Genomic DNA, 24,107 nt, shown 5'->3' with positions numbered 1-24,107 from the left:
TATATATATATATATATATATATATATATATATATATATATATATATGGCATGTATGCTAAATTTACCCCCTTATTTCGCTGTCTTTGTGCCCAGGAACTGGAGGACAGATGGTATGAAGCTGAGAAAGTCTGGCTGGTACAGAAGGAAGGATTCACACTGGGTAACTTGTGGGCCTGGGCCCCCGAGAACAACCTGACCTATAGCTCTGTGACTTGGTACCAGTGTGGCAGGCAACCTTGGCAAGTGACTTCTCCCTTCTGGGTCTCAGTGTCCCCAGCTGCCAGATAAGGGATTTGGACTAAATGATCTCTAATGTCTCAAATAGTCCTGCCATCGCCTGTTCTAAAGCCCCTCCCAGCTCTGAAATCCACTGTTCTGAGGCCCCTCCCAGCCCTGACATCTCCTGTTCTAAGGTCCTTCCCAGTCCTGACATCCCCTGTTCTTAGGCCCCTCCCAGCCCTGACATTCCCTGTTCTAAAGCCCCTCCCAGCCCTGACATCCCCTGTTCTGAGGCCCCTCCCAGCCCTGATATCCCTGTTCTAAGGCCGCTCCCAGCCCTGACATTCCCAGTTCTAAGGCCCCTTCTGAGTCTGGTACTTCAGGTTCTAAGCTCTTTCCCAGCTCTGAAATGTCATGTTCTGGGGTCCTACTGTGACTGGCCCGAGGGGGAGAAAGCTAACATCCTCCACCTCTTTCTCAGTCATCCCTTTCATCCTCTAGCCCATCACCACCCCCAAACCTCTCCTCTGTGTGTGCAATGCCATGACCAGTCTTCCTTTCCTGGGGGCTCCCCTCTTAGCGACGGTGCTGAAGCCAGACGTTGGGACCCCAGAGCTGGCTGCAGGACGAGTGAGACTTTGCCTTGATGCAGACAAGTCCATCACCGAGGTGGATGAGGGGAATGTCCATCGTGTGAGTCCCCCCAGTTCCAGACCCTCCTCACTGATTCTCCGTCCTTCTAAGGACCCTTTTAATTGTGAGAAGCTCCTCCTTCCAGAAGCCTGATCCCCACTGGGAGGTTTCTTGCCCGGCCCCTCCATCATGTTCTGCCTCCCCCCCAGAACAGTCCTTTTTTCACCGAGTGAAGCTGGAAGGTTTGCCAATGGCCTTCTCCCTCAGAGAGTCCAGTGACCCCGGGGAGGGTCAAGTGCCATAGACTGAGACAGGAAAAACTGTGCAGGCCACCTAGTCAGACCATGACCTTTATCCAGAAAGTGAGTTCTTTATCTTATAGACCTTGTGACTCTGAGGTGTGGTACAGGCAGAAAATATAAAAAGACCCTGGGAAGATCTAGAAATTTTATTGAATTCTAGATGCACCCCAGCCTGCTCAGATGTGTCTGAGATTAGCCCTGACCCTGGGAAGTCACATTGTTGAAGGTAGCTGTGTTCTCCTGTATGATATTCCCAGAATCAGAGGCCTAGAGCTAGGAGGGACCTCAGAGGTCAGCATTTTACAGAGGGGTAAACTGAGGCATGGAGATGGTTTTTTTTTTTAGTATTTTGCCTGGGGACACACAGCTAGTAAGTCTGAGTTAGGATTTGAACTTCTGGCCCCAAGTCCTTGAAACTCACTTTTGTATAGGATAGCATTCATTTAAATACAATAAAATAAAATATTAGAAATGTATTTATTAAGTTGCAGCTGAATTGAGAAGACTGTAGATTGGGGTGGGGCTGGAGAGATACACTATTCAGAGAAGCCAGAGTCCCTGCCCTTGAGGAGATTACAGTCCAGTAAGGGCTAAGACAAACCCAGAGAGCTGTTAAGGCACCACATTACTGTGCAAGTCCATTAAGAGGAGAAAAAAAGTTTTATAGGATGTCTGAGGAAGGTCTGGCTCACAAGGAGGGGAGGGACATAAACTGGAAAGGCCAGCTGCCCGTTGGCAGATTGGGGAGGGTCAGTGATCTGGCCATAGGGAAGGGGCATTAACGTTGTTCTGCTTGATCCCAAGGGACAGAAGGAGGACCAGTGGGCAGATTTGAAAGAGGCAGATTTCCTGTAGATTTATGGCAGGGCTCTCTAACAATGAGAGCTGTTCCAAAGTGGAATGAATTCATGGAGGTAGTGAGGTCCCCGTCCCTGGAGATCTCCAAGCAGGGGCTGGGTGACTACTTGTCCAGAATGTTGTAAAGGAGTCTTTGTTCAAGTATGAATTAGACTAGAATACTTTGGTGAGCCCACTTGGATATTCCTTTCTCATATCTTGCAAGCTCTTGGAGGGGTAGGAATGTTTCAGACATTTCTCTTAGATTATCCCTGGTGCCTAGCTTCGAACATTTTTGGTGTTGGTGATGATAATAGCTAATATTTCATGTAGCATTTACAATGTTCCAGTCACTACACAATTACTATATCATTTGATCCTTATAGCAACTTTGGGAGATAGGTGATATTATGATCTCCATTTGACAGATGAGGAAACTGAGGCAGGCAGAGGTAGTGACTTGACCAGGGTCACACAGCTATGAAGGGTCTGAGGCTGGGTTTGAACTCATGTTTGGTGTGCTGTGAGTGGTGAGGATGACTGAAGCCTTGCCCCTGAATGAAGGATGGCTTTGACAGTACATATTTGATCTCTCTCCAAGGATTCAGAGGGCACTTAGGCTCCTTCCTGTAGGGCCTCAGCATCACATCCATTAACATCACACTGTCGCTCTGCAGGAAGAACCGGTTACAGTTAGGACTTCTAAAATCCCCTCCAGCTAGAACATATGACAATTCTGTCAATGCCAGATCAAGCAGGAGCAGCTAATGGCGGGAGTTCCCTGGGGGCTGTATGTCTCTCTGTACTTTTCATTTCTGTGGGGGCTTTGATGTTCCTCCTGTATCTGGGTCCACTGAGTCTGCTGACCACAGGCCTTCGAGGCCATTCCCAGTCTCTCAGTGTGTGTGTCTGGTGGCCTTTCACTCTGGAGCCCCCCAGGGAGGAGATAACCCAGAGCCACTAACTGTCGGACCCTTCTAGGCCAACCCCCCGGAGCTGGATCTGGCAGACAACCTGGCCTCCCTCCAGAGTCTCAATGAATCCAGTGTCCTGAACACACTTCAGCACCGCTACCAGGGCCAGCTCCTGCACACATACACAGGACCAGACCTGATTGTGTTCCAGCCCCAGGGCACCCCGGCTCCTTCGTCTAGCAAGGTGAGGTGCTAGTGGGATTGGGGGTGGCGGAAGAAGACTGGGGGTTGCTGGGGAGGCCTCTGGTGATATGTGTTCATTTGCTGAATCGAATATAAGCACTTAAATGCAGGGGAGATTTTCTTTGAGTCCTTAACTCCTAACACAGAGCTGGGTCCATAAGAGGTACTTGACAAGTGTATACTGAATTAAATTTAATTAATTCACTCAATATATATTTGTTCAGTGCCTTCTATAAATAAAAATAATTATGTGATTAGCTCTCATTTCTGGAATGGGGGAGGGAAGGCTTGCAAGGGGCTTCCGTACTAGATACTGAGCTATGCTGGGGGGGATTTCACTTGTCTGGTCCCAACTTCTTCATCTGTGAGATGGGGGAGGGTTGGATTTGACCTCTGAGGCTCCTTCCTGTCTGGACTCTATTATGCTGTTTGCTCTCTGTGTGATCTTAGGCCTCAGTTTCCTCATCTGTAAAACAAAGGAATTGGACTCCATGGCCTCTGAGGTCAGCTCTGGGTGTAGGATTCTGTGAATTCAGAGAGAGCTGGAAGGTCAGGGAGATCCCAGGGCAATGCTATATTTCATTCGAGGGCTGGGGGCTAATCACCGTGTTTCTGACTCCCCAAAGGGAGCTGGGGTGTGGCTGTGGCTGGAAGTTCTATTAAATCTTGGGGTCTTGCGTACATCTGCATTGTGGGAGGTAGTATGATATAAGGCAGTAATAAAAATGCTAGGACGCTTTTAATTTCTAACATGGTAAATATTGATAGATCTAACCCTCATAAAGAGAAGCCCTTTGAGGAGACCTCAGTGATTTTGAAGAGTGTGAAGGGCTCCTGGGACCAGAAAGTTTGAGAAGCTCTGACGGAATGGGAAGACCTCTGGACTAGGGGTCAGGATTCCTGGACAAGGGGGATGGACAGCCGTCTTGGAAGCCGTTCTGGGGGATTAGCTGAGTTCTGCTCGGCCCCTTGAGGTCAAAGTTCTGTCTGGTGTCAGGGATAGATTTCTAACCATTAGTGCATACACCAGCATGTCCGCACCAGAGGCATGCAGGGAAATGTAGATAGTCACTTGTAAGCGCCCTCCGGGCGCCGGGGTCACGTCCAGCTCTGAAATGCCATTGTTCTCTGACCTGGGGTCTAGTCTCGGCTTTGCCCATGAGCCGATGAGATTATCTTTGTAAAGTGCTTATCACAATGCCTGGCACGTGGCCAGGTGCCAGTAAATGCTTGAGCTCCCCCTTGGCCAAGCCGCACAATCCCTCTGGGCATCGGCTATTAACGATGCTCCTTTGGATAGATGAGGAAACGAACCTTGTGAGCATAGTAGGTGCTTCATCTGAGATTGCTGAGTCTCTTTAGCAGCTGGGGGGGGGGGCATTAGGCTCCTGCTCCATGAAGATGGTCACTCCATCTGCTAATGTCAAGCTGCTTCCGTCCTCCCACCTTCTTGGTGTCCAGCTCGAAGGTTTTAAAGTTAATCCTTCCCTCACCTGGCCATAGTCTCAATTTTGCTTTGTGTGACCGCCGGGTGGCAGCATAGACCCACAGTTAGGTCCACGACTCAGGGAGCAGGCTGGGGGAAGCCAAGGAGGGGCAGCAGGGTCTGTCGAGCTCCTGGTGGGGCTCGCCCCCTTGCTTTTGGAACCTCTGGGAATGAAGTGGTTCCCGAGAGGGGGGCGCAGAGTGTGTGAGGTGCGAGTCTTCCAGGAAAGGCCGGCTTCTAGTTGGCTCAGGCAGTGCCCTGTCCCACCCTGGGCCCCCATCTGCTGGTTTGACCTCCTGGGGATTTGTCTTGCTGGCTTGGCAGGATGGCACAGCATACCACTCTCCAGTGGAGTAATGACCACTGGGGGCCTGGGAGAGGAGTAGAGTCATAGACCTGGAGCTGGAAGGAACCCCACAAGCCATGTAGAACAACCGTCTCACTTCACAAATGGAGAAACTGAGGCCTAGGGGGATTTAGTGACTTGTCTAAAGTCAGGCAGCAAGTGAGATTCTAATTCAGGTCTTCTGACTCGGAAAAAACATGGATTAAGCAATGACTTTGTGCCAAGCACCATTGTCAATGCTGGGAATTAAAACCAAAAGCCAGGCAGTTCCTGCTCTCCAGGATTCCCCCCCTGGAATAGCGGGAGATGCCACACAGATGGCAAGGACTGTGGGCTCAGCAGCGGGTGGACGGCAAGGCCAGGGGGTCTGGAGGGCATGGCCTCAGGAGACGCTCTTGCTGCTTCTCATGTTCATTTTTAGCCTTAAGGAGATCAATCGATAAACCATCATAAACATTTATTAACCAACTTCTATGTGCCAGGCACTGTGTGAGATGCTAGGGATGGAAAAAAAGCAAAAGATAATCTTTGTCCACAAGGACCTTACAATCTGAGGGGGTGAGGTCATTTAGAAACTCCATGGTAAGGGAAACTGAGGTTCTGGGTTCTGGCGGTGGTGCCTGCCACAGGCCAGCTGCGGCTCCTGCCCATGGCTGGGCAGTCACGGGACATCCTGAATGTGGCCTGCTGGGTACAGGGAGAGTCTTCTCTTGGAGGGGCCTCCCCTTGGGTCCTCTTGGCCTAGGTGAATGGATGGAGCCATGTTGTTTCAGGGCTGATCCAATTTTGGGGGAGCCCCCTCAGGAAATCTACTTTCTTTCAAGACTCACTTATCTCTTCCCCTAAATGAAAGAGCTAATACATTGTGGAATCTCGCCCCCAGGTGCCCAAAGGAAGGAGGGATGGCCTGGCACCCCACGTCTGCTCCTTAGCCCAGAAGGCCTACTGGGCCATGCTGAGCCAGCGCCAGGACCAGACCATCGTGCCCCTGGGCAGGAGCGGGTCTGGTAAAAGCACTTGCTGTGAGAGAGTCCTGGAGTACCTGGTGGGCAGTGCTGGCACCGTGGATGGACGGGTCTCAGGTAGAGTCAGTGTCTCTGTGGATATGGGTGTGTGTTTGATGCAGTACAGTGGGGGGCATATATGGACACATGCACACACAACATACCACACAGGTATATAGACATGTAGCAACATACATGCACATGCTTTTGCACACACATATCCTGACACAATATACATGTATACATTATGTACATGTGTGTACATGGTATGTATTGTGTGCGTATCTGTATGCATGTGTGAGTATTTTTGAAGAGATGGTAACGTCCCTAATGGTAACAATAGCCAGGTTTTTATATATCAGTTAAAGGTTTATACCCCCCCCCCCCCCCCCCCTGTGCTTTGCACAGTGTCTGGCACATAGCAGGGGTTTAATAAATGTTTAATGACCGTCTTTCCATATATCATGCCGTTTGATCATCAGGACACCCCCATGAGGGAGGGGCTATGGGGGGTAGATATGGAAGGCAGACAGATTTCAAGGCGTTCCTGACCGTGACTGGAAAAAAAAATATGGCTTTATTTTCACTGACTTCTAACAGAAATTTAGCATCTCTTTTAATTATTTAAAAGTCTTTATTTTGAGGAAGAGTCTGTAGGTTCTACCAGATTGTCAAAAGGGTTCAGGATACAGAAAGTCTTTAAGAATTCCCAGTGCAGAAGTTGGTAGCTGAGCTGTTTCTTGAAGGAAGCCGGGGATTGTGCGAGGTGGAGGTGAAGGAGGAGGGCATTCCAGGCATGGGGGACAGCCAGTGCAAAAGCGTGGAGATGGGAGATGCCATGTATATGGAACAGTAGGAAGGCCATTTTGACTGGATCATGAGAATGGGGGGAAATGGAAGGGAGGAAGTGGGGGGTGGACATCCAGTGCCTGGGGGGCTTGGAAGGACAGATCTTTCCACTGCCACAGAGGGAGAACGCTGAGTGACTTTATACCTTCCTGGTTTTGCAGTGGAGAAGATCCGTGCCACCTTCACCATCCTCAAGGCCTTTGGTTCGGTGCTGACTGATCACAGCTACAGCTCCACACGCTTCTCTATGGTCATGTCCTTAGATTTCAATGCTACCGGCCGGGTCACAGCGGCCCACCTCCAGGTGAGGGCCCTGCCACAGTCAGAGCCCTGAGGGTGAGCCCTAGTCCCATGGACTCTCCTTCCTCCGTGTGACTGGGCCCCCCAGTAGCCAGCTGGTCCCTGCCTCTGTCTGATGTCCCAGCCCTGTCACCACCACCATCACCATTACCGTCACTGTCCCTGGCTGTTATGGGAGCTGCCAGTTCCTTCCTGAGCTTGCTTAGTGACCCAATTTATCTCTTTCAGGAGCAAATGCCCAGGCCTGTCTGTTCTTCTGAATATTGCAAGGATTAAATATTCATGAGTAAATATATAATTCAGCAGTTCATTAGCAGAATCTTAAAAGTGAAAGCTGAAATTAGACAGTTGTTCCCTTAGCCTTCTGTGGCAAATCTGTGTTTGGGGAACACGCAGCCTGTTTGTTCCCATCTCCCCCTTCCCCCACCTCCCCTCTAGAAATGTTCTGTATGGAACAGAACGGGGAGGGGTTAGGTTCCAAGAAAGACTGGAGGAAAGAGCCTCCAGGAAGGAGAGCTCAGCTAAGGCTGCAGAGGAAGCCTCTGGCTGACCCTCTGCCCAGGTGGAGGAGGGGATCTTCCATGTTGTCCCCTGGAAAGGATCGGTCCCTTTCCCCCCCTCCCCTAATCCCTCCTTCTTCTTTCTACCTTTAAGGGAGCCTGAAATGTTGATTTAAGTCAGTTCTTTGGGCTGAGGCATTGAAGGCCTCTGATAAAGAGAGGAAAAAAGTTGTCAACACACGAGGGCCATGTTAGCTATTAACATCTTGGCTTGAATTTGTTTATCGATTTAACCCGACTCCTGAAGGAATGGGGAACAGGACAGGGGGCTTGCTGCAAGGAGACAAAGGTCCAGAGGCTCTGTGGAGAGATGGGGGCAGGTCTGAGTGAGATGCTTCACATGGAAGGGGCACCAGGTGGGCCCCCAGTGAGGTGGCAGGCCCTAGTCACTAAGAGGAGGTTGGAAACATTTAACGAAGGGGGAACGAGCGAATGAATGAACAGTGATAGCCCCACCCCTGTATTCCAAGGTGGCCTTCAGCTGGTGGGGGGGCCAAGTGTTTATCTGATCTTTGTCCCCTTGGCAAGAAGAGTGGACCTTCTCTGCCTGTGCTAAAGGCTTGTGAGGCACCAGTCCAGTGGCTGAGCCCTGGTCTAGGCCACATCTCGGTCTCTATTTTCCCACATGTTGTGCCTTCAAGCCTTGGGAGGTCCTGGGAATGATTCTGAGTCCACATCTCTGTCTCTGACTCCCTCATATCTCTCTCTCATCTGACTCTTCTAGACCATGCTCATGGAAAGAGTCCGAGTGGCCCAGCAGCCAGAAGGGGAGGGAAACTTTGCTGTTTTCTCCCAGATGTTGGCCGGGCTGGATCTTGACACCAGGTAAGAGCCCACAGGTGTGGAGTCCCAGGGCAGGGGGACAATAGTGAACCAGGGATCCTGGCCTGGGTATTGGGCTCTGCTCTCGGATAATGCACAGGGCCTCAACATTTGCTGGGAGATGCTATTTTTAAAAGAAAGGGGTCCCTATCGATGGAGGTCATGGGGAAGATAAACTTCACAATGCCTCTGGTCTTCAGAGGCCATCTTGTCCAGGCCCTTCATTTGGGACAATTGAGGCTGAGAAAAGTGAGATGTACCAAAAGCCCCAAAGCATCAGAAAAAGAATTTGAACTCAGGTCCTCTAACTCCATATAGTGGACTGGGGGAGATCCAGAAGGACAGCTGTGGGTGAGGTGGCCCAGCAGGGGGCTCTCGCAAAGGTGGGATTTGAACCCAGGTCCTCAGATTCCAAACCCAGTACTTTTCAAGCTGAGGCTGGAGGGCTCACTTATCACAGATGGCATGGAGAGGGGATGCCAGCATCTGGCAGGGATCCAGACCTCTGAGCTCACCCAATTTTAAGATCTGATTCAATTTAATTCAGTTCAGTAAGCATTTATGGAGTGCCTACTCTATACCAGACACCAAGCCACATGCTCTAGATACAAAGACAAGAGGGAAAACGGCCTCTGCCCCCACTCTGGGGTCTTGGGATTATACAATCTGATTTTTACAGAGGAAGAAACTGAGACCCAGGAGGTTGAAATGGCCTACCTGAAGTCACAAAAGTCATACGCATCAGTGGTGGAATTTGAACTCAGGTCTTGTAACTCTGAGGCACAAATTGTTTCCACAAGTAAAGTCTCTGATTCTATGTGTTGGATTGGACTGCCATGGGAGGATGAGTAATGGGGGATGTTGGGCCTAGAGAAGGGAATACTGGGGTGGGAAGTCAGAAGGCTGCAGGACCATTGGTCAGGGATGTCGTGGAGAGAATTCCTTGCCTGGTGTGTGTGGGACTTACTGCCCTCTGAGCTTCCCTCTTACTCTGAGATGCTGTGACTCCATGAAATCGCTCCCCCTGTGAGGTCGTCGGATGCCCATTTCACAGATGTGGAAACTGGTTTGCCTGAGATGACAGGTAACATGTGAGACTCAAGTCTTGTGACCCCAAGTCCGCTGGTCTCCACCATCCCCCAAGGCAAACAGAACCAGAGAGGGGTTAGTAACCTGGCAGGCTTCCTGCAGATGGGGGGCTTTGAGGCAGGTTTTGAAGGAAAGTGAGGGAGATGGGTTTTGCCCAATGGAATGGACCAGAGGAATGTAGTGTGTACAAAGAATGGCCAACCTTCTTTCTGTCAGGAAGCTCTGACCTGCTGACTCTCTCCCATGGATTCTGTGGACCTCTGTATTCTCATCTGTGAAGTGGGGATGATTGCCCTTCCCTATCTCTCTCACAGAGCTATTGTGAAAATGGAATGTGATAGTGTTTGGAAATATTGTTTAGCATGGGGCCTGGCACATAGTAGGACCTGAATAAACACTTGTTGACTTCACTCTTCAAATATAAGAGATCTTATATATAGTGAATGTTGGGCCTAGAAAAGGGAATACTTGGGTGGGGAGTCACGATATATTGATATATATCATGACACATCCCCCCAATATAAGAGATATTCCCTCCTCTTCCTCTGCCCCATTTCTCCTTCCCCATCTCCTGGTCCAGGAGTGATGGGGGTAGTAGCTTCATTCCCACAGTGGATGAATGGACTTGGCGGGGTCTTCACCACTGCCTGGAGTGGAGAAATAACCTCCAACAAGCCCACCTTTAATGTCCCTTGGCTTGTGGCTCTCACACAGCCGTTGCTGATGAGTCTGCCAACTCCTCCAAACTGACTTCAGTAAGATGGGAATCAGCATTTCGGAAACCTGGTGTCTGTGGGGAAGGAGACCACCCCATTCTCAAGAGCCCTGGCCAACAGCCCCCAGGCACCTTCCTCCAGTTCTGTGATCCAATCTGGTCTCCCACAATAGAAGACGCTCTTCTGCCCAGAGATGCATTCACTCAGAAAGTGCTTGTTCATTTTTTCCCCCTCTTTCCAATAGAGCTATAATCGTTTGCTGTGAATGCTTTAGGAATGCCTCTTTCTTCTTGGCCTGACTTCTTGTATGGGGCCTCCTTTTGTGATCACAGAAGGTCTGTTTCAATAACTGGTTCTCTCCCCAAGCTCCATGGTTTGCTAGATTTGGTGTCTGAGCTAGAGAGAGGCAGACAGGAGCTGGCGGGGACTGGAGAGATTCCAGATGAAAATGAAAGGACATGTTTAAAAATGAATCCTGGCTCCCAGGGGAAGAGGAGGGACCCCCTTGAGGAAAGGCCAGAGGCTTGGCGCTTGAGCAGGGAAGGAAGGGCTTTTTGCCCATCTGCCTGTTCGTATAGCCAACCAAGCATGAAGAAGGCTTTCTGGGAATTGGCATCATAGTACCTGAGAAAGGGTAATGGCTTTGGAGTTTTGATTTCAGTCAATCAGCCTGAATTTGACCCTTGGCTCTGATCTTTCTCTTGAGAAAACCACTTAACTCATTTATATCTTGGTTCCTTCTGAGAGTGGAAGTGCTTTGAGGGCAGGGTCTACTTAGCACTGACTGACTGACCTAGGTAGGCCTCAGTTTCTTTTTCTGTAAAATGGTGGAGGGGGACATTTCGATGCCTAAAGTCTATTACAGCTCTAATTTTATGACCCAGTGCTACTGGCAGGTTCCTGGAGACTTCAGAGGCCCTGGCACTGTAAGCATCTGGGCTGTGCTTGAGGGAGACAGGCCGCCGAGTGCCTCCAGAGAACACCATCTTTTCAGTCTTTTTCACTGCGGTTTGTGATGATATCTCAGTAGACTTTCTTAGGTCTTTTATCAGGGCTCTTTGGGAGTCCTTGGTGAGGGAAGTTCCCTCTTCCAAAGGACCAAGAACAGCACAGCTCATGCTTCTGTAGCATGGGGATCGCCATTCCCATTTTATGGATAAACAAACCAAGGCTCAGAGAGATCATAGGTCCCAAGCTGGAAATTCACCTTAAAATCCATTTGCATACAGCCCTTTTGTTTTACAGAGGAGGAAACTGAGGCCCAGGGAGGTTAAGTGGCAAGGTCATATGGACAGTTAATGTCAGAGCTCCCCGTCCTCAAATCACAAGAGCAATGCTTTTAAAGAAATGTGCTCAGCATGTGACCTTGGGCAAGTCACTTAACCCCAATTGCCCTCCCCCCAAAAAAGCAAAAAAAAAAAAAAAAGAAATGTGCTCAGGGTCATTTGGCCCTAATTTGTGGAGCTGAGTCTACAGTCTTTGGAATCTTAAGGCCAGGGTTCTTTCTTTTACACTATATTACATTTTAAAGGGATAATGGGCATAGGAAAATACCCTTAGCAGAGGCCGGTAGCATTTCTAGGGAAGTTGGAGCATGAAGAATTGTAGAGAAACCTTTCTGTCTCCTCTATGGCATTAACAGCCAGTGGTAGCAGGGACATGGACAGGATTTCCTCGGGGAACTTGGAGTGTGAGCAGGGTTCCAGTGTGAGAGAGACTTCCCTATTGGCGGGCCTGGCTGTCTCCAAACACTCTCTCCATTTCCCCATTTCCTTTGTTAGTTAGAAGGGGCTCCCCATGCCCGTTGGGATAGGTTTTATTTTTTCCCCCCCCCCCCCCTTGTAAGTTTTCTATCGGTTTGATGTTTTTAGAAGTTTAGGACATGACACATCTTATCTCAAGAAAATATTACCCTCCCTTTTATCCCATCCCAGCAGCTAGGCAGGAGGTACCCATTTTCCAGAGAAGGAAACTGAGGCTATGAGAAAAGGATGGGGCTGAGTCTGTGCTTGCCAAAGGCTCACCAGGGGCTCTCTCACTCTCTATGGGATCATAGGATTTGGAGCTGGAAGGCACCTCAGTGGTCATCTGGGTCAACCCCCTCATTTTACAGATGAGCAAACTGAGGCCCACAAACAGGTGGTAATGTTTGAAGCTGGGATTTGAACTCAGGTCACCTGACTCTCCATCCTGTCCTCTGTCTAATGTGCCAGGCAGAGGTCATCTGCCATGGACCCAGCAGGGGAGGCCCCAGTCTGCCTTTGGTGGGTCAGCTTTGTTCCAAATGATTGCTTAGGGAAAGGAGATCTTTGCCCTTGAAAGGAGGCCAAGAAGCTCAGTGGACAGGGCCCTGGCTTTGGAATGAGATGACCTGGGTGTGAATTCTGACTCTGGTACTTACTGTCTGTGTGAGCTCAGACAGTCACTGAGCCACTCTGGCCTTAGTTTCCTTATCTGTAAAATGAGAATAATAGTCTTTATACCACCCCCTCATGGACTTGTTCTGAGGAGAGTGCTTTGTAAGCTGTAAAACTTACTAGAAATGGGAGCAGGAAAAAAAGCTGAAGACCTCAGCCCAGGCTTCAGAGATCTCTGTGTAGCTGGAAAACCACATACGTGTAAGTGAGGTTAATTAATGTCTCCAAGGTCGCTCTTCATTTGGGCCTAAGATTTGCTTAAACAATGAGAAAACAACGTTCATGAATGTGCTAGGCAGGATGCTGGGAACAGAGATCCTGAGGGAGGGACAAAGGCCTCCTTCTGAGACCCGTGAAGTCAGGGGAAAGACAGAGAGAAAGCACTGGGCTGGGAGGGGCAGTTCTGCTGTGGGATGCCTTGGACTGGCCTGCAAGCCCCTCTCTCCTCCCTGTTTGGGCTTTCAGGAGGTGAGGGCTAAGGCAGCTTCTGCTGGAGACACTGTGGTCTAAGACACAGAACTTCTAGGGACGCAGAAGCTGAAGTCAACCTCCTCATTTTACAGGTGTGGAAACTGAGGCTCAGAGGGTCACACAGCTTGTAAGTGCCTGGAGTGGGCTTTGAATTCAGGTCTTCGGGCTTCTTGTTCAGATCTCTCTCTATAGAACATGCTTCCTCATCAAGGTCTCCTCCCAGCCCTGACATCTCCTGACATGTTCTAAGGGCCCTCTCTGTTCTAAGGTTCTCATCCCATCTGGGAGTCTGTGGCCACCTTGGGAAGGTGTTTAGCTGTTTGCAGTGCATTTCCTCCATGCCAATCTAGCTCCCTGTGCCAAGATCCCTGGCTCTGGTGCCCATAAGGCGTCCATCTCGATTGCTGTGCCTTTGTTTTGGCTCCTGGCCCTAATGCCCAGTCTTTCTCCCAGGAGTCCCAGTACAAAGACTGTCCCCCGGAGGTGGCCTGGGCACTCAGGGTCAGCTGATAGGGTCCCTTTGTCCTCAGAGTATCTGTGGTGAGCAGACTGGCAGACTCTGGGCCAAGGCCAGCTCCAGCCAGGGAGGGTGAAGGCCCAAGGCCGTGGGGACACTGAGGGGCGCGGGATGGTCAGAGAGGCTCTGGGGACGCTGAGAGGGGTGGGATGGCCAGAGAGGCTCTGAGGATGATGAGGGGAGTGGGATGGCCAGAGAAGCTCTGGGGACACTGAGGGGGGTGGGATGGCCAGAGAGGCTCTGAGGATGATGAGGGGAGTGGGATGGCCAGAGAAGCTCTGGGGACACTGAGGGGGGTGGGATGGCCAGAGAGGCTCTAAGGATGATGAAGGGGGTGGGATGGACAGAGAGGAGCTGGGCAGGCCTCAAGAGGGAGCTGAGCCCCCATGAAAGAGCCTCCCCCTCCTTCCCTCCCTCACTCCCTCCCTCCTCCGCGCTCTCAGCAGCCTGGTTTTCCTGCGCTTTTATGTTGGTCTATTGTCTCCTAACACAGCAGAGCCCTGAGTGGGAGCGGAAGTCGCAGCGTCCTCATTGAGAAAGGAAACAAAGTGGGCTTTCAGGGGGAAAGAGCAGCCGCAGGCAGGCCTCAGGGGGCCCTGGCTTGGGCCAGGGCCCGGCACGCCAGCCTGGCCTGGCAGCACCAGGGAGGGTGTCGGGGGTGGGCTGCCAGTCAGGCCAGAGACACACCTGAGAATGAGCTCAGCTCCAGCCCTGGAGGCAGGGGCGGCCCCTTCCACGGGGATCTCATCGCTCTGGGAAGCAGAGGCAAGTGGAGGAGCTCAGTGGAAAAAGTAAGGGACCCAACCCTCCACCCGGCCCCTCTCATTTACAACCTGTATGACTTTAGGCCTCCGTTTACTTCTCTGGAAAAGCCAAGAGGTTGGATGAAAGGATCTCGAAGGTCCCTTCCAACGCTGAATCTGTGACTATAATCTCAAGTCACCTAACCATTCTGGGCCTCAGTTTCCCTCTCTGAAAAAGACAGCTGTAGCAAAGCACATGTTTTTAGCCTTTGTGTGTGTAATAGGCCCCTCCAGCAATCAGTCTGGCAAAGCCCATGGGTCTCTTCTCAGAACGGATGTTCTTAAATGCACAAAATAAAACAATTAGGATTGCAAAAGAAACCAATTATGTTGCATGCAGTTATGAGTGCCCAAACTCCCCCAGTTAAGACCCTAGTGGCCCTTCCCGGTAGGTTTATGAGCCTTTCACCCCAAGTCCCTTAATCTCCCTGGCCTCAGTTTCCTCTCCTATAAAGTAAAGGTATTGGGCCTCTGAAGTCCCTTCTCGGTTTAAATGTGTGATCTCAGCCTCTGTGGAAGAATGAGAATGTGATTCTCCTTCATTTATCTTTCTCTCCCTGTGCCCCACATGGGTGGCCCTTCTATACCCCTACACTGCTTCTTGGGAGGGAGCGAGATCGCCCCTGGGGAGATATTGACGGGTGAGTGGGGCCTGACCTTGATGGGGGCTGAGGCCTTGGGGTCCATGTTGTCAGAGGCTAGAAGACCTGGACTGAAATCGCCTCTGTCCTTCCTACTACCAGCATGACCTTGGGAAAGGCACATCACTGTTCAGTTTTCTCATCAATACAATGGGCATTAAGACCCCTCTCAACTCTAAAACTTCCGATTACCATCGGAGGACCGTAGACTGTCCATCTGAATAGCTGCTGCTCAGCCAGAATCTTCTCTCCAATCTGTTGGCTTATAATTGAAGTAGCTTAACTTGGATCACTGAGTTGTCTTGGCGGAGGGGCTTACATGACTCAATGAAGCTATGAGCTGTGCGGTGCAGAGTAACCCAAGATGGGAGCTCTGACACAAGGTGATCCACTGGTGAAGGAAATGGCAAACCGCTCAGGCATCTCTGCCAAGAAAATTCCGTGGGTGGTGTGGAGGACAGACAGGCTTGGAGTGATACGGTCCACAGAGTCATGAAGAAAGGGGCGCGACTAAACGGCTGGACACCAGCCACAAGTCTGGAAGGGGCCGCAGAAATCATCTAGTTTCCTCCCACCTCCCATTTAATAGATGAGAAAATTGAGGCCTGGAGAGAGGAAGTGGGTTGACTAAAGTCAGCCAGGCAACTGGCATTTATTAAGGGTTTACTGAGAGCCAGGCACTGTGCTAAGGTCAGGGGCAGAACCAGGACAAGAACCCAAGGCTCCCAGTCCATCGTGTTTTCCAAAGCTCAGCCCTTGGGACAGGGGGACCAAATACATGAGGAAAGCATAAATCTCATATAGATGAGTCCAGAAAGAGTCAGCTCCACAGAGAAAGCCCCTCACTGCAGGCTCACCCTGGGCTGGGGCCTGATACTAATTCTCTCCCAGGTGTTGGGCTGCATCACTCCAAGGGTTTCAAGCACTCTCATAGGTGGAGATGGCCAGTGCAGTGTTTGGACAGAAACCCTTGTCTCAACAACAAACCGGTGTTTGAGGCTGTGAGATCCCATCTCTTGTCTCCCATCCATTCTTTCAGGACAGAGCTCTACTTGCACCAGATGGCGGAAAGTCACTCCTTTGGCATGGGCGTGTGGGCCAAGGTAAGCAGAGGCCAGCCAGATGTCTTCTTTCTCCAGGAGAGATAGGGGGTATGTGGAAGGGAGGCTGGGGTGGGAAGGCAAGGGTGGGGATTATTCTTTCTCTGCTTCCCCTCGGCTTTGGCAGATGGCTTGAGTAGGAAGTCTGGCAGGCTTGGAATCTCATGAAAGTCAATAAGTGTTTGTTGTATGTCCTGTTTTCTGCTTGGAACTGGATGTGTGTGTGTGTGTGTGTGTGTGTGTGTGTGTGTGTGTGGTGGGGGTGGGGATGAAGGATGGAGAAACATACAGTATGATGCTGGGGTGGGGAAGGGACACTGGATTCCTGCCAGGAGAATAGAAGCTTCTGGAGGGCAAAGATGGTTTCATTTTTGTTCCTGTTATTGCCAGCATCAGGCACAGTGCCCAACTCTTTTTTTTTTTAGTGCCCGACTCTTAATAAATACTTATTGTATTAAACTGAATAGAATTAGAATCAGAAAGTCTGGTGACCTTGGATGTGACCACATGGGAAACATTGATTGGGTGGTTTTCCTCATATCGCCTTTCAATTTGCCTTGATTTAAGCTGCTTTGCTCACTTCTCGGGGTATCAGTTTCTCTGACATGCAGAAAAAGTCTGTCCCTTCACTTGTGATTAGGCTACTCCAGGAGGAATCAGGGTCCTCCTGAGCCCAGAACCAGGGACTTTGCTGTGAGGGCCCCCTTGGCCTCTGTATGATATATATCTAGGGTTGGTACAGAGGAAAGACTGCTGACCCTAGCCAGAGGACCTGAGTTTGAGTCCTGCTGAGGTGTTTACTCCCTGAGTGACTGGACAGGTCATTTAACCTTTGCATTTCTCAGTTTTTTCCCTCTGTAAAATGAAGGAGTTGGACTCTCTGGCCTCTGAGGTTCCATCCCACACCAGAGCTGTGGCTCTCTAAAATTGCTCTGATGATGCCTACAGGTTTACTGTGTGACAGAAGGTACCATTTGTAAAGCGTGTTATCAGCCTTAAACTCTTATATGTCAGTGCCTTGGGGGTGAGGGGAGGGAAATGACCTCTAGAGATGGAAGACTGAAATAAATACCAAAGGTCAGAGGCTCCCTTCATGCCAGGGTCATGGGATCATAAAATGTTAGGGCTGGAGGGGCATTTGAAGAGTCCAAATACCTTATTTGACAGAGGAGGAAACCAAGGCTCAGAGAGGGCAGACAACTTGTCCAAGGTCACACAGCTCATAAATAGCCATCAGAGCTTGAACTTGGGTCTTTTGATGGTAAACCCAGGACTCTCTCCACTACCCTGGGCTGCCTCCAGTTAATTGAGGATGGCAATTCTTCCTTGGTAGCAGAGAGATTATTGGTTAGACTAGTCAAGCCAGATTTCATAGGAGTGGGATTTGGGCAGGACCTTGAAAGAAGGAGGGTATTGTAGGTGGCCTGATTACTCGGACATCTTCAGTACCCCAAGACTCACTGTAGGTGATGGAAAAACCTGCCCAGAAACCGGAGCAGCCCTTATCCATGGCCAAGTTCATTTGCTCACTGGAATGTCCTGCATTGGTATCATTTAAATTAGGAACAGTCAATTGAGCAGCATTTATTGAGCACCTACTGCATATAAGGTGCTGTGGGGGACACAGAATCTACAAAGCCTTGTTCCTTTCTTCTTCTTCCTCTAAGAGTCAGGTGTGTTTTCTCCTCTTCTGTGATGCAGCCCAAGGGATGTGACCCGTGCCCCTCAGCCCCTCGTTATCTTCCTTCTCAGTTTTTTCCAAGAATCCTTTGGTTTTCTCCTTTTCCCTGTCACATTTGACTTTGTATTGCACTTCCCTGGGGACCTGGGTTGGGATCAGGGTTAGAATCCAGGCCTTCTGACTCCTGAGTCCTGTGTACCTTCCGCTGCAGTGTGCCCTGCTTCAGGAGGTCGGTGTGTGTGGGCTAGAGTGGTCAGATGATGAAGGGGGTGCAGCTTTGCACCTCTAAAGAGAGTCTTGCAGACACTGACTATGGGGGACCATCGTTTAGTAGTTCTTCCTCTTTAGGGATCACTTTCCAGTAGAGGCCAGTGGAGATGACCTCTGAGGTGTCTAAAGCCTTCCTGGCTCTAGGCTGTGCTTTGGTGAGCTGTAGTATCTTTAAGACTTTGAGACGGGTCTGTTTTCTCATCTGTCCTTTATTCTTGCCAGGGGGTTATGTGGGTTAGGACAGAGCTGCCAGCTGCAGGCCTGACTAGGGACCCTACACGTGCGGCCAGAAATGAGGAATGAGCACCCGATATGGGCACGCCAGCTACAGATAACATCTCATATTTTATCTTCATTATAAAGCTATTCATCAAACCAAGATGAATTAGCCTCCATGAGCAGAGGGTCCCTGGGGGACCTGCTGGGGGGCGGAGATGGGGGTTTTGGCTGGTCCATCTTGCCCCATTAATCATTCTCAGGATCTGGGCCTGCGTGCTTTCTTTTCAACAGTGACCATGGCTATAGGGTTAGGTTTGAAAGCACTCACCAAGGAGGATGCCTTATTTCTCCATGTCTCCTATGCCTACTTTTGTATGCTGAAACTGTGATTGGTCCTGAGAGCCCTCTGGGGTTCTAGAGTCTGGTATGGCCTAGAGCAATGTTCCTGGAGGTTACTGGGTCCACAGAGGAATGAAGCTTTGGGTCCCTCCCAGAGACAGCCTTCCTGACACCCAGGGTGGGGAAAGTAGTGGTTCTGGAAGGAGGCTTCAAGAGAAAGCTGAGGCTGATTTTACCCTCCTTCCTTCCCTCGGACCGCCCACGCCTTGTGTCACCTGGCTGAACTAGGCGACCTCTCTGGTCCCTGCTGGAAGGAAGTTTCTATGAGGGGTGAGCAACAGGTTCTTGTCTCCAATTCCCTGACAGGCATGCAGGAACCAGACAGGATAATAATCCATGTAATTACCACTTAGTCATGTGGAGATAAGAGACGTAACAGTACAGGGCCATTTCCTTTACAGTCACAAAGCTTTCACAGTGTTTGTCTTTATTGTGAGGTGGCCCAGAGTCCACAGTCTGACATCTTTGGTAAGTGAAAATGGACAGACTGGGAAATCAAGAAAGAATTTAAAAATATAGTTATCAATGTATGACTTTTTTGATAAAGGTGAAAAGTGGCACTGTATTTTAAACACATCTTAGAGGCTTCTGGAGCCTAAGGGGAGGGGTCTTAGGGTATGTAAAGGCAAGCTTAGTATCCAGAACCCAAGACAAGAGATGGTCTGGGGGAATGGAGGCCAAGAAGGATTAAGAGGCTTGTTTAGGGCTACTCAGGTAGTAAGTGTCAGAGGGGATTCGAACCTGGGTTCTCTGACTTTAGTGAGCCATGTGTCCTCTGAGATTGAGACCATGTCCTGTGGGAATCAGGAAGAGGAACTGGGGATATTTAGCTAGAGAAGAGAAGATATTAAGGGGAGATGATAGCTCTCTGAAGAGGATCTGAAGGCATGTTATATAGAAGAATATGGAATAGGCTTGCTTTGGGTGGACCCAGAAGACGGAGTACGGAGTTAGCAACAAGGGGCGGGACTGCTCAAAATGCTGATTCCAGCTCAGCCTCACCTCTGAATGAGGGCAGATGATCCATGGTGGGCTGGGCTTCCTTGGGAGGCAGCAGGTTTCCCAATACCTGGAATTCTTGAAGGACAGACTGGAAGATGACTTCTCAGGCGTGATGAAGAATGGATTTATGTTAAACTGTGGCAGCTCAGACTCAATGCCTCCAAGTTCCTTCTGACTCAGAGATCCTACAATTCTGGGTCTGGAAACCTTGGCCAATGAAAGACACCTGAAGGTCTGGCAAAGGCTTTAAATTTCTGAAGGACTGACATGTGGATGAAAGGATAACCTTATTCTATGTTGGTCCAAAGGGTAGACTTGGGACCAATGGGTGGAAATTACAAAGAGACAGATTTTGACCTTGCCCAAAGCAGAAGCCAGGCTGTGCTGGGTGGTAGTGAGCTCCCCATTCCTGAGCCATCTCTCAGGAATATTGGAGTCGGGCCTCCTTCCTGAGGGACAAGTGGCTTGCTGAATCCCTAGTCTCTTTCCTGCTCTACATTCTATATTTTCTCCATACTTTTTCCTCCTGTCACCCTGGGCAGGGCCCTACTCCCACCCCCTCCTTTTCTCTTCCTACACCTTGCCTTGGTGGGTCAGGTTCCCTTTGTGAGCAGCCACAATCCTACCTTTTTAAAAGCACTAAAGCTCAAGCTTCCAACCTCAAAATAGGATTTTTGTGCTTTACTTAACCTGTTCCAACATGTGGACTCATTTGTATCATCCAGGGGGTTATTATTTACCATTCCTGTTGTTTTTGAAAAGAGAAAGAATGAAGGCTTTGCTATTTGGCTGGGGGCAAGTGTCTGACTTTTTCATCTGTAAAACAGGCATGATAATACCTGTGGTACTCACCTTACAGGGCTGGGAGGCTCAAATGAAATTAAATCCAGTTTTCTACTCAGAGAATGAATAAAGATTAGACTCATTTTATTTGGCCCTAGAGCATTGAAGTAGGAGCAGCGAGTAGAAGTGTCAGAGAGGCAAATTGAGGCATGAATAAGGTCAGGAGGTAGGTCCCTTCTACCAAAGAGATCCCAGCATTCTGTGAGTAAGAATCTGAGGCCCAGAAAGAGCAGTTGAAGTCCCCAAGGTCACCCAGCTGGTCAGGGCCAGCAGAACTTGGACCAGAAATCAGTGCCTCAGTGTCCTTTCCATGACACCAGCATGTACAAGCACCTTGATCAAAGTCTAGATTGTTCTGTGCAGAGTCTGTGTACAATCAGAATTCCCAGTAAGGGGAATTCAGTGTAGATGGGAGTAGTCAGGTGAGGAGGACTTGAGACTGACCATTGAGGGTGGGTCAGATTTGCATGGTAAGAGAGGAGAGTACCCAAGTATTTCTTGGTTATTATAACATTTCTATTGGGCTTTGAGGCTTTCTAAGCATTTCACATGTTACTTCATCTGATTCTAACAGCAGCACTGGAATGTAGATGCTTTTATTCCCATTTTACAGATTGGGAAACTGAGGCAGGCAGTGGCAAAGTGACAAGGATCAGAGAGCTAATCATTGCCTGAGATCAGATTTGACTCTAGGCCCAGGACACTATCTGCTATGCCATTTCACTGCCTGGAGTCGGGAAGATCTAGGTTCAAATCCAGCTTCAGGCATTTCCTAGCTGTGTGGCCCTGGGCAAGTCACTTAACCTCTGTCTGCCTCCATTTTTCTCACCTGTAAAATGAGTATAATAACAGTACCAGCCTTCCAGGGTTGCGGTGAGGCTAATGCTGAGATGTGTTCAGAATGCTTTGGGAATCTTGAAGCATTATAGAAATGCTAGCTAGCTATTACCCAGGGCTTCCTGGCAGTGGGGTGGTGCATTCTGCTGCTGACCCATACCCCGCCTCATCGACTGAGTCTCATAGCCCAAGTGGATCAGATCCTTCAGGATTCCCAGAGTGAAAGCCTATGGTATAGTGGAATCTCTGCACAGTCCCTGCTGGTGGGGGCCACAAGGGACTGATGCTGTCCCAACCAACAGCGGACCTCTAATCCAGGGATTCGTGGCTCCTTGGAGCGTAGCCATTTTGGAGACACATTACAAACCTGGTGGGCCTGCATCCTCGGGGAACCCTAATCCCAGGCTCATTGGCAGGCCTTCTTGAACTGGGGAGAGAGCCGGGGGTGGCTGTATGGGTGGGTGGCCCAGCGAGCCTGGTCCTAGGACCTCACCCACCACCTTACCACCCATCCAGGGCTCCACCTGGAAAAGAGTCAGCAAGGCCTGGTTCCCACGTTAGGACCACATCCTCCTCTGGGCTGGCCTGTCTTTTGTTATTTATTTCTTTTAATACTCACATTAGGGCCTTGCTGCCTGTAACATATCAGCTTTTAAATGGAAGTTATTTCCAAGCTGCTGAGGCCCTGGCAGCCATTTGAAATCACAAAACCTTCATATTATTCTCTTCTTGTCAATAATTTATTTTTCTTAAACCAAGAATGATTGAGGGGGATAGGGGAGGGGAGTGAGAACAGCCCAAAGAACTCCCCTCCTACCCGACCACATTTTGCTTCTGGCTGTTGTATTTCAGGTTTAGCCTCAAGCAAATTTATTTTTTCATGATCAGTTATCAACTCCGGAGCAATGGGCTAAGCCTCCCGAACCAAGGGCTGAGTGAGCATTGGGGAGGGGGATGGGAGGAGTGGGGTGAAATGCCCAGAGGCTCCTGGTGCAGTCATATGGTATAGAGTGGACTCAGTGAGAGAGAAAATGGGATTGCCAGGGAAGAGAGAAATCTGGAGAGTGTGGGCCCCTTGGAGGTAGGGGGAAGGATGCTGAATTTGGAGTTGGGGAGCTTTGGTTCAAGCTACTTAATTAAAGCCTCAGTTTCCTGGCAGTGATGCATTGTAGTATGGGACAGACATTGAGTTGGAAGCCCCAGGTTCTGATATTGACTCTGCTGATGACTTTGCTGTCCTGTGTGACTTTGGAGCAATCCCTTAACTTTTACCTGGACTCATTTTCCCTACCTGTAATAAAAAAGGAGGGATTTGGAGATAAATTTGAACTAGGAACAAGGGGTGGAAAAGAGACAAATAAAAGCATCTGAGCTGGATTCCTATGTGGACCAGGAGCCTCTGGGGGAAGGAGAGAGGAATGGAGTTTCCCATGACTGGAGGTCTTCAAGCAGAGATGGGAGAGAGGACTCTTGGTTGGGTCTGCGCCTCAAGACTCCTTCCAGATCAGAGATGTCTGTGCTTCTGGGACCAGATGACCTCCAAGGGCTCTTTCAGCTTGAAATTCTCTGCTCCTCTGAGTCTACATTGAAATCTCTCCTTCCCAGACCCTTTAGGAAGGAGACAAGGAAGCCCCACTAAGCTGTGGATCTCTCTGGGCAGGCAGGAAGCCAGAGGAAGTGTCCAGATGCTCAATTCCTCACTGCTCCCATCCTGGCCACCCCAATGCCCTCTGGGATTGCTGTATTCTCTTAGAGGTGGACCTACCCCAAAGGTGAAGACTCATGTCACCATTTTAAAGCAATTTAATTCAATGAGCATTTATTAAGGTCCCATCATGTACTACTTTTATTCAATGAGCATTTATTAAGTACCATGCTCAAAATTAGAGATCCAAAACTCTTTGGCCTTCAAAGAGCTTACGATCTATTGGGTGGGGGGAGGTGGGTGCTGTTTGAAAGGAAGTTAAGGGGAATGAAGTGTGAGAGGGCTAGAAAGCTAGGAAGGGGCTGCTTGTGACCGACAAGGAATCCATGGCTTTGAGGGTTCCAGTGATTTGTCTAAGGCTATAAGTGAATGAACTAGGATTCTAACTCAGATCCTTTCTCTACTGTGCCATGACTCACTTTTGACTTTGTATCCTCATCCCAGTACAGAATGGACACTCAATATATGCTGGTTGATTGGTTGAATCTAAGACTATTTTTCATGCAATCTTTTCTAGGGCTTTGAATTAGCTTGGTCTATCCTCCAGGTGAGACGGCAAACACAAGGCTGGGCAGGAACCATCCCTTATACCTGTCTGTATCCCCTGAAGCATCTTGCCCAGGGCTGGGCACACACTACCTGGCTCAGCAAATACTCGGAGACTGTCCTGAGCTCTGAGAAGACAGAGATCAGACACATCCTGCCTTCTTCTCCCTCTCCCTTTTTCTTACAATAGTGTGTTGTGTATATTTGGACTGAAAGTAATTGATTTACCCAGACAACCTGGAGAAGGTGGGGAGCTGCACAGCCTGCAATGCAACGTTCATTTTGTCAGTGGAGGAGCCAGCAGCTGCCCAGAGGAGATGGTGTTGTTTAGGCT

The 24,107-nt window shown here is 49.6% G+C and overlaps 1 protein-coding gene across 1 annotated transcript in view; it reads left to right on the top strand.

Annotated features, from left to right (window-relative positions):
* The window catches only part of MYO18B (myosin XVIIIB), a 377,501-nt gene that overhangs the window by 31,619 nt on the left and 321,775 nt on the right, over nt 1–24,107 (top strand). Inside the window, 7 exon segments of the mRNA XM_069081888.1 lie at nt 96–162; nt 802–914; nt 2,975–3,151; nt 5,866–6,064; nt 6,997–7,139; nt 8,420–8,520; nt 16,211–16,274. Of these exon segments, the coding sequence (XP_068937989.1) occupies nt 96–162; nt 802–914; nt 2,975–3,151; nt 5,866–6,064; nt 6,997–7,139; nt 8,420–8,520; nt 16,211–16,274 (864 nt within the window).

Source organism: Petaurus breviceps, unplaced genomic scaffold (assembly GCF_028583685.1).
Source record: "Petaurus breviceps papuanus isolate PSGF00001 unplaced genomic scaffold, PetGlider_PUasm1.0 99, whole genome shotgun sequence".
Lineage (NCBI taxonomy): Eukaryota > Metazoa > Chordata > Mammalia > Diprotodontia > Petauridae > Petaurus > Petaurus breviceps.
The sequence above is the reverse complement of the archived record's forward strand: the minus strand, read 5'-3'. Positions and strand labels throughout refer to the sequence as shown.